We start from the raw sequence: 10,560 nt of genomic DNA, 5'->3' as shown, positions 1-10,560 counted from the left end.
AGCCCGCACTAAATGGAATGTACGCAAAAAGATGTCGACTGCCGCACACGTCTGGCAAGAAGTTGTCCGGATTGAATACTTCTGGATCCTCAAAGTATTGCGGATTTAAATGCAAACAAAAAATAGGAATAGCTACTGTTGTAGCTATAACATTGTAATATTCAATAACTATTAGTTAACCACCAACGAGCTAGGAAATTTAAATATCTATCAACTTTTTTTTTCAAGTTCTACCTGCCGGTATAACGTATTTTCCGATCCTCATTTCGTTTTCAGCTTTTCTACTGACTAAAGATGCGGCTGGATAAATTCGCATGGCTTCATTGATCACGCGTTCTAAGTATTCCATTTTTTGTAAATACTCGTATGTTGGCGGTCGGTTCGGATCGCCTTCCGAAAATATTAAATTTTTTTCTTGAAAAACCTAATTTTCAAAAAAAAATAACAATTTTAAACAGGCAAAATTATTCAACCATAACAGCAATAATTTAAATTTATTTTAGTCCTAATTACATTTTCTTGTACATCTTGATGATGAGCCAGCATGCATATAATCATTGTATTTGTTATTGCGGTCGTGTCGTGTCCGGCTAATATCATAATAATAACATTTGATAAAAAATGTAAAGGGTTTAATATTAAAAATAGTGATTATACCGTGACTCTCAACACATTAAAGCATTATCTTGTTGATTTGTTTTTTACCAGTAAGTTATCATGTTTCTATTAATCCATTTACACATAGTTGAGGAGATATTTGGACAAATTTTATAATTTTTTTTTTTACTGAAAATTAAAATTTAAACCTGAAACCTTACTAAACATGATCATATAAACTATTTTGGTTTTCGTAATCATATTACAGTTAATAAATAGTTTTTGTTCATGTCACATAACATTTTTTTCCACTAAAATATTGATACAACAATAAAGACTTTAAAATAAATTGGTTATTGTTCGTATACAATGTACTAATTCAATTATTTACAAAATAATAGTTGCCTATTTTAGTTCAGTGTAATATTTTAAATAATATCATGTAATGTACTTACTCTAAAGTATACATTTCAGATATAAAATGAATTTAACTAATATATTGTAAATTTTGTATCATATGTAATGTTGTGATTTGCATACTTAATACAACGTTGAATTCATTCCAGCTTCGATGGGAAGCTCAGAAGGAATTGTGCTTATAATAACAAGCTTTCATTTATTTTTTTGTGTTAGCCTACGATATTTTTAAACATTCAGTTTTCTGAAAGCTCCAAAACCATATATGAATAAGCAAAAAAAAAAAAATGACACCTCTTCTAAGGGAAAGGGTACTTTTCAGCATTGAATTTTGTATAAAGGTACCTTAGATGTATCGGAAAGAAGAAATTATTTGACGTTTAGAATATTTAATGCTTTATAAACCAACTATTTGTAAGTTTTTTATTTGACTTTTAAGTAAGTGTGTATATTTAGCCTGACGTAAAATGATTCTCTGCTTATTTCTTAATAAGTGTTATCCAACAAATGTTATCCTTAGATTTAGGTTAAAGTTATTTTATTGTGATATTTAATTAATTTTATTTCAACCAATTCAAAATGTATATTGTATTTGAAAAAAAAATATATATTTGTCTGTAAGCTAAAAGAAATGTTTATTAATTCTTTATAATACATAAAAGTATCTAGTAGGTCCCTGGGAGGTCCAGCATCGCGCTCTGGTGGCAGAAAAGTGAACTAATTTTGGCTTATATTAATAAGTTTAATCATCAAACCTAACTTTACCTAACTGATAAGATATAACAGTGTTTCCAACCAAACTTTATTGTGATGTGATAACATGAAAGTAAAACATTTTTTTTATTATCGTCGATAAAGTGGAGGCCCACCTCGACATAGTTGCCAAAGTAACAGAATAATAATAATAAGCAAACAGTGTCGCCGAACTGTCCTAACCGTGACGTATCGTGTCGCTGTCAATAATACTATTATATTATATTATTATTATTATTATTTATCAGTGAAACTGGTCGTCAATAGATAATAAAAAAATATAAATAAAATAAAAAATTGCTTTACTACATGATAAGATACCCAAAAATTTAAAGGTAATGTGGATTCACAAATGAACAATTAAAAAAAAAATCATTATAAGTCAAATTATTGTTCAGAACCCCATCGAAGTTCAAACAAGTCAATGTTAAAACTTACTTAGCTCCAAATCCATTATTAAATGTATTACTTACCAACTGTCATTGTAATTAATTGGTCCCTTAGCTGTTTATATGATCTCTGGTGTTCATTTTCTAGTAGAATTTCGATTAGAGGTTTTGGTTTTCGACAAATACTATCCTCGCCATCGCTTCCGTTTATCGCAGTTTTTCATTACCTTCGACTTGTTTTTTCTGAAATAAATTATTTAAAAATGTATGTGCTATATGTTGACTCTTGCTTTGTTGATGTTTTTGAGATGATAGTGAAAATAATCTAGAAAACAAAAACCACGGTCGCTCCATTCTGTATTCAAAAATCTGAAATAAAACAAAAATAAGCAAAATAACGAATATTATATTAAAGTAACATTATTTTTAGATCCATAATAATGTTTTCTAAATTTAGCGTGGTCTTATCAGGCTACTACAAACATTTTAACTTGAAACAAATCATTTTTACTTTTGCTAGACGTTCATAGTTATGTTGAAATGCATGATTGGCTTTATTTTGTGAATTAAATTTTTCTCCCAACGCTGTTCTTCCAATTGTGTCCATCGATGCTAGTTCAAAAGCTCGGCTTATATCACATTCATTTGATTTTCTTTCTAGTTTTTCAGACAATATGTGTTCCAGAACTTTGGCCTCCTCGTAAAAATCAGGTATCAATGATTTTAAATTTGAATACTTTAGCCATTTAGATATAGTTTTCCTAAAACGGTTAATTTTATTAACACTCCGGTATCAACAATTGCATGCTTTGTTTTCAAATCAAAATTTATCTATTAATCTAAACTGTCCTAAAAAAAGTACTATATATTATAATAATCGGGTATCAACTGTTACATTATTTTTCACTTAAGCAAAACAATTACTTTAAATTTAGAATATTTTATTCTAGTACTTTCTCAAACATAATTCATTTTTTTCCCCGTGCAATAATGATTTATACTACAGTTTTGAACAACCTCATGAAGCTTTGCTAATGTTGGACACCGAAAAGACGTTAATTCATAATTGGCTTGTGAGTCGCAAACCAAACTATTTAGTAATATAAAAAATATACACTTATGTTTGTAAATAACAGAAATTAACCAATGGGTAACGTTCTGAACGTGATAAATCCTTTTAATTATACTCATTACCAATTTTCGATATTTTAAATTGTAACAAAAAGACGAGATCCAAGAAATATATTTAAAAAAATAAAAAATAATAATACAGTATTTTAAAAATCGATTATTATAACAAAATAGTTGGATGTTTGTTTCTATAATTATAGAGTTTAATAGTATAAGTAATAGTATTAAGAGTTTCATTACAATGTTAGAAACAAGTCATGATTTTTTAGCAAATGATAAATAAAAGTAAGTATAAGTATTTTATAATAAAAAAGTGGCGCTTAGAAAATAATAATCCTAGGATAATCGTCTGAAACCAGTGTGTAACCAATAACCTACTTGGAATACCTATAACATGATATAATGTATTATGATGTTGTACTGCACCTGTCTTCTTTGTGTTCACGTATGTTGCTGGTCGTAACTAGCCCGTCCATCGAAAAAGTATCTGATATTACAGAGTAAATCCTTGGCTTTTTGAAACAATTTGAATTACTTATTACTTGTTCTACATCTTGGGGTTTGGATACACAAACACTAAGGTTGCCAAAAAGCCAATATTTAAATATTGAATACTCGTATCTTAAACATAACAAACTCATTTTTCATAACTTGTACATACTTATATTTATTTATTTAAATTACATAATATGTAAAATATTTAAAACTATTCATAGTCCAAAAGTGATGTGTTCGTTATTATTGGAGTCTTTTCTACCTCAAAGTTCCGTAGCATGGATTTGGATTTTTGATAAATTCAAATATGTCTTTTATATTTATTGGTGTGCTAGGCCTTACCGTGTTAGTTTTATAATGTTACAACTTATAATTAATAATAAACACAATCGTTTGAATTGATTGCTAACTTTAAACATTTGTTTGGTCACGGGACCACATTATATCAAAAATATATGAGTGCTTCGCCAAGATTACTTACTCCTTGCATGTTTGTGAAATAAACTCTAATAACTTGTCATTTCCTTGAATCAAAATCGGTGCAATCCCCAAAATAAAATTGTATTTCGGACCTGGTATCAGAGCAGCTTAAGTCATTTTTCTTCTGTTTGTTATCTTTTGGAATATTTTTATTAATAATATTAACAAAAGTGTCAGTATTAAGGAGTGAAAATAACTGATATTTTGTAACTGCAAATAAAAAATGTATTTAATCTATACGATAGATCTTACTTGATTAAATAGAACAATCATATGTTTAGTTGCTGCAGAAATGATTGATCCAAACATTGTAATAATGTTATACACTAATGATGATATTATGCACTGTTGAGAATTTAAATCGCAAATAGTATCATTCTGACAAATCAGGTTGTTTTATATATTTATCGTTGAATTTAATGTAGTGTGCGGTTATATTATTATAGTTCTTCTAATATTCTCTATTCTCACCCCATATAGCTATATCGGCATATACTTTGAAATTTCAGTAATGAGAACATTTTTATTATTATTATTATATTAATTACACAATACGAACACTTTTCTATTCACACGCGTTATTTACCTGATAGTAAATTAAAATTAATGATAATTAAGGTTTAAGCTACTTACGTTTTGAATAATTAATTGAGAACACAATGCAATGATAAATATGGCATTAGAATTGCATACCTATTAAAAACAGTTCACACAGACACCGTTAAATTAAAAAAATGTATAAAATAAATAATTAATACTTTGAATGTCAACAAAAGTTATACTCCGTTTTCCGCCAAAATAAACCAAAATTTGTTACCTAATATATTTTTAAGAACCCCCGAAACTAAATCTATAATATTATTTACTGCTTTTCGATTGCAGGCTGAATTAATAATTTGTCTATCGGCAGCACTATGTTCTACTATAAGATTAACCTACATTCAGACGAGTTCATAATTATTATTTTTCTGTAAACATTTTAGCCGTACACGTTTTTTCGTAGCCGGTAGTACCTCAATTGTGTAATGCCATTGTTTTAGCTGTGTAAGCGTAGTCGAATTTAAAATTGCTATAAATTAGCATAATATGCTCAGGGTTACTCGTAATTACTTCAGTTTTTATAATTATTATAACGTTTTTATGAACTCACAATCTTGTTTGTCGTTCCGGGTGGAATCTTGCAACTCAAATTTCGAGCACTTCCCGATTAGCTATCCGGCTGAAACTTTCAGGGTAGCTCAAAATTCGATGACAATGCATTATTAATCCACAAGAGGTTGAAAATTCCAACCTTAAGGGGGTTAAAATGGGGTCGATTTCTTGTCCGTCGTTCTGGGTGGAATCTTGCAATTCAAAAAGGCTTATTTCTCACCCGCCAGCAAAAATTATGCGTGGTGCGTTTGGGCGTGAACGGTGCTCAGATATGAGCGGTACCAGGTTCAAACCCGTTCCCATCATTACACTTTTTTGCATTTTCTTACAACTTTTATTCAACTTTTATGATAATTTATATAGTAGTTACAACTTAATTTCAACTTTTATGATAATTTATACAGTAATAAATCTAAAATTATGTCATGTAAAATTAAGCACCACATTACTTTAAATGTTAAGCAAGTAGACAGTAAACAAAAAAATTAAAGCAACCTACATAAAACAAACTTTGGAGAGAATAGCAATTAAGTCTTTCTAATTCGCAATGAAATTTAAGGCAAGTGGCACGGGAATCCATTAAATTTCATTTCCGATAAAAAGTTATACTATCACTTTCTGATCCGTTCGGTTAGAGAGACAGCATTATGAGAGCATAATGTTACAGACGAGGTGTAAATTTTAATTAGAGCTATACAAGGTGGCCCACGAAGATTTGACAAATGAAATAACTTTTGTTCTAGTGAATATTTTTAAGATTTTTTTTTTTTTAATAATTTATACTCACTTACGCGATAAGCATCACGGTTCTTATTGCACTTAGCTGTTTTACTTTTTAAAATTTTTTTTTTGTTACGTTTTTGTTTTTAGTTTCAAGATAGCCATTTTATTTAGAATAGTTTTTAAAAAAGAATTAGTGAATAAAAATTGTATAATTATTCACATTAAGCCAGTAATTGCTAACTATTTGTCGATACAAGGATGTGGCTTTGCGCAATTGAAGGTCAACGATTTAATGATAACAGTAGGATGTTGTATTTTATCATTAAATATAATCAATAATTTGAACGAGAGACAGATGGGGGGTACATTTTTTTTATATTTACCGAAATTCTGAGTGACTTTTAAGAGTTTTTAAATAGCGTGAACCTAAATTCGCCTCTGACTGTGCCAATGTCAATGTATTAGTATTATCATTCCGGTTGTCATATCCGGCGTTACGGTCACAATCCGCTGCACTGAACAAATGAACTCGAGTCTTTTAAGTGTCGTAAGAGTTCCAACTGAATAATCCCGAACAATAATACTCTTCTAGCATACTACATTCTTGGTAGTCGAATTACAATAGAGTGCTTGTATGTATTTTGTATGACAGTTTCTCGACATTGTGCTGTGGCTTGTGGTTTAGGCGAGCTGTAGTAATCGCGAGACGGCCATGGACTTGACGTGGGTTAATGTAAACTTTTTGTACTACACGTCCAAATTGTTTGGATTGTTTCCCTTTTCCGGCAACAGGAAATACTTGTCGTTCGCGTATTCCACCGTCGTATGGTCACTGTCCACGCTTTCCCTGTATCAAATAACTTTCATGATATACCAATTTAGCCACGACGCATTAGGGTACCAACTATGGCTAAAGGTTAATGACGGGAGGGGAGAAAACCAATGTAACCTACTCGCACTGTTGTCGTTTCTACTTACCTTTTTTTTTTTTCGTTACAGGTATACCTCGTCACGGTGCTCGTTAAGGATATTGCGGCTGTGTCAACCATTGTAACATCGGCGCAAAAGAGCTTCAGCTTTTTTGCACTGTTGGACAAGTTTAACAGATTCGACGAGTTAATCTTGGAAATGCACTGGGAGCAAAACGGACGCGTACAAATGTATTACGTGTTGTACATTGGTTTTGAAATATTTTACCACCATTTATCTTTGTTCGGCGCCAAGACAGAACATATCAAATATTTTTTTTGGGCTATAACGTGCTGTCTTAGTACGTTGGCGTCCGTGCAGTACACTGTATTCATGAGGATGTTAAGAGAAAGATACGAAATCACCAACATTTTGTTTAAAAATTGTAAGTCAATCTTTGGGCACAGTTTAAACGAAGTTTAAGGTGACACGACTCATTTTTATACAATCTTACAAGAGAGCCAAATAAAAATTCTACTTCCATCGCTGACAGAGGCTCACGCTTTTGGGTCGACTGTGGGACTGAGTGCTTTATGGGGTACCAATCGAAAAATAAAAATTATAAAACGTTGGTATTTCTGTGTCTTGTAACTCGTACAATATTTCTTTTTTTGATAACAATATTTGATGATAAAAAATAACCTCATCATATTTAATGTTTATAATTTACTTTGTTTAATTGAATTTTCGTACAATGACCTATATAGGCTTAGCCTATATCATATATGGTAATATGTACCTAATGAACAATTTACTAGGTGTATAATAAAATTGAAAACGAATTTTTGTTGTTCAAAATACAATCTCATAATATTATAATTAATTATACGAATACACTACGGTAATTCGGATTTAAATCTGTGGGCTTAGCGTTTATAGATTGCCCAGGGCCTCGCAAATCATAGCGACGGTACTGGATAAAGTAAAAGAGAATAATATTAAGTAGTGCAATATCGTTTTAGCTATTATCTATTCTTTTGATACAACTTTTTCACTTTTAGAACTTACCGAGTTGAAAACGCCAATTTGTTGAGCTGATTTGCCTAAATATTGATGAAACCTAATTTTTGAATAATATAGGTATGGATGACAGCAAAGCCAATACCCAATGCAGGTATCCAAGGGAAATAGACCGGTTATTAAGAGAACTGCGGTGCCTAACCAACGAAGTTAAGACGCATTACTCCGCCAATGCCTTATGTTTCGTCGTCGAATCTGCTGCAATACTCGTAACTAGTGTAACGGTATTAGCAGTCAATTTTATCTACACGCCAAGTCGGGTAGTCGATTACAAGGTGTTCATCATTACTGTTTCACGCTTAATAATGTTTTTCCTTTTCATTCAAGAGGCACACAGTACACTAAAACCGGTAGGTCAATCGTAGAACTAATACTGTAACTGAATAACATTATTTTTTTCAACACTTATGATAATAGTGAATCATAGTGGCCAGTGGGGATGTAGCATTTTGGGGCGGTAGTGGTTACAGGCTTATAACAATAATTAACACAACTGAAAGTGATAAAATCTCTTTTGAATAAATGCTTCGATGCCAAACTGTAATATGTAAAATCATTGTTATGACATAATGTGCTGAAAAATGTATTTTTAGTATTGGTAATTTTACCCATTATATCGTAATTAACAAATGCATTTAAATAGGTATTCCAATACATGTTGTAAATTTGTTTAAATCTATAAAATTTGTTTTTAGTGGCTTTTTTAGAGATTTAGAATCCTAGGCCCTTTAGGTCCAAAACCGACCCTGTTTGTGGGAAAAGGGAGAGATGAATTTGTACAATTTTAGACTTGTAGTACGATTTTTTAGTGTATAGATTGTAAACATTAAAATTACTTCACATCGTTATGATATGTCGAAGTTTCAAAAATGTTTAGTTCTTTTTTTTCAACTTCAAATTAATTTTGTTGAGGAAAATAAGTAATAAATATTATTTGATCAAACTATTTCTTGTATAAATGTAAATGTAGATTTTTCTTTAGATATTATTTAAAATTTGTATTAAGAACATTATCAAGAGGCAATAAATAATAATAGTTTATATAGCTAAGGTGTTACATAAAGAATACAACGTTCATAACATGGAATTTTTACAGGCCAAACAAACAGTACTCATTGCACACGAAGCGCTCACAAGAACTAACAATGCGATTATTTCGAAAGAAGTATAATAAACAAAAATGTCGCTAATTCGAAATAGAATTTTCAAAATATTTGTATTTGTTTAGTTGGATACGTTAATATTGAACTGTTGGAATCACCCCATTGTATTAGATGTACATAATTTGTTTGAATTGGACTATCAACTTATTCATTCAGTAAGTGAAGTTTTAAATTCCTAACTATGTTGTTGTTACTAACAAAACATTATTCGTTATGAAAATGTGATGTTAATACAACAATTTTCACTTGTATTTCGTTGTACTACAAACATTTAGAATATGATTATAAATTTTAAGTTTATTTGAATAATCGTGGCTCTAAAAGTGTTTTTTTTTTGTTGTTGCAATTTTAATAAATAATACAATTTAATATTTCAGATATTCGCAGCAGTAGTTACTTACACAGTTGTGTTTGTACAAATTCAATTGGCATTTTTCGAACGTGCAACCAAAACAAACCATACGATTGTATTAAATTAAAATACAAATACAATACAATAGAATAAACAATCTTGTTTTGAAAAATATATAAAATTTCTGCAAACTAATAACTATGAAAGTATAGAAAAGAAGCCTATTATTAATAGGTATATTCGAAAATATTGAGTGGCCCATAATTAGCGAACCAGCCGGTATAAATTTAACAGCACCCAAAGTAGCTCCAGGCGTATAAATTTAAACAAAAATAGATCTGTACAATTAATATTCAGTGCTTCAAATAAATTATTTTTATTTAAAAAAATATTTTTTTGTTGATGATTGATAATATATTCATATTTTACTATTTTAATTGATAAGTAACTAAATATTTTTCTACTAACAATAAATAATATAAAATAATATTTATTAGAACTATTGAAATAATTAAATTTAAAATATTAAAACCACAAGTTAAAAAAACAAAAACAAATTTCAAAATACCAAACCGATAAGTTTTCCAATTTGATAATTTTTTAAATATATAATATAGGTAATAAGTTAGAATAATTGTAGACAATTGACGAAAAAATTATTTTGTAGATAATGACATACATTTTATCAATTGATTACGCGGTATACAACACAATAATATAACACACAAATTAGCTCTAGAACTATTAACTTTAAAATGTATTGCTTTGATTTGTGCCGTTTTTATTTATAGCTTCAGACATGCATATTATTAAAATATTCTAAAAATAATTTTTTATTTAATTACATATTTTTCAAACATTAATGTAAATATTACTTATTTATTTAAAAACAATTGTCCATGTCCATATGATATCACAT

At 29.5% G+C, this 10,560-nt stretch overlaps 2 protein-coding genes across 2 annotated transcripts; one reads left to right on the top strand and one right to left on the bottom strand.

Annotated features, from left to right (window-relative positions):
* Positions 1-520: 520 nt before the first annotated feature.
* Positions 521-3,813, bottom strand: LOC126845842 (cytochrome P450 4V2-like). The gene is made up of 4 exons (XM_050584775.1): positions 3,714-3,813; positions 2,668-2,917; positions 2,241-2,525; positions 521-590 (listed from the first exon to the last, which is right to left on the bottom strand). The coding sequence occupies exons 1-3, from the start codon at positions 3,761-3,763 to the stop codon at positions 2,364-2,366; spliced, it is 462 nt and encodes a 153-aa protein (XP_050440732.1). The 5' UTR covers positions 3,764-3,813; the 3' UTR covers positions 521-590; positions 2,241-2,363.
* Positions 3,814-7,403: 3,590 nt separating this feature from the next.
* Positions 7,404-9,768, top strand: LOC126845882 (uncharacterized). The gene is made up of 5 exons (XM_050584872.1): positions 7,404-7,491; positions 8,187-8,476; positions 9,223-9,291; positions 9,355-9,444; positions 9,667-9,768. Exons 1-5 carry the CDS (start codon positions 7,440-7,442, stop codon positions 9,766-9,768), a joined length of 603 nt encoding a protein of 200 aa, XP_050440829.1. The 5' UTR covers positions 7,404-7,439.
* The last annotated feature ends 792 nt before the right edge of the window (positions 9,769-10,560 follow it).

The sequence above is a fragment of the Adelges cooleyi genome, unplaced genomic scaffold, assembly GCF_023614345.1.
Source record: "Adelges cooleyi isolate 19-005CV unplaced genomic scaffold, UGA_ACOO_1.1 ACOO_flye_CR_arks_rails_tigmint_CR_PRNA_8, whole genome shotgun sequence".
NCBI lineage: Eukaryota > Metazoa > Arthropoda > Insecta > Hemiptera > Adelgidae > Adelges > Adelges cooleyi.
This window is presented reverse-complemented; position numbering and strand designations above follow the sequence as displayed.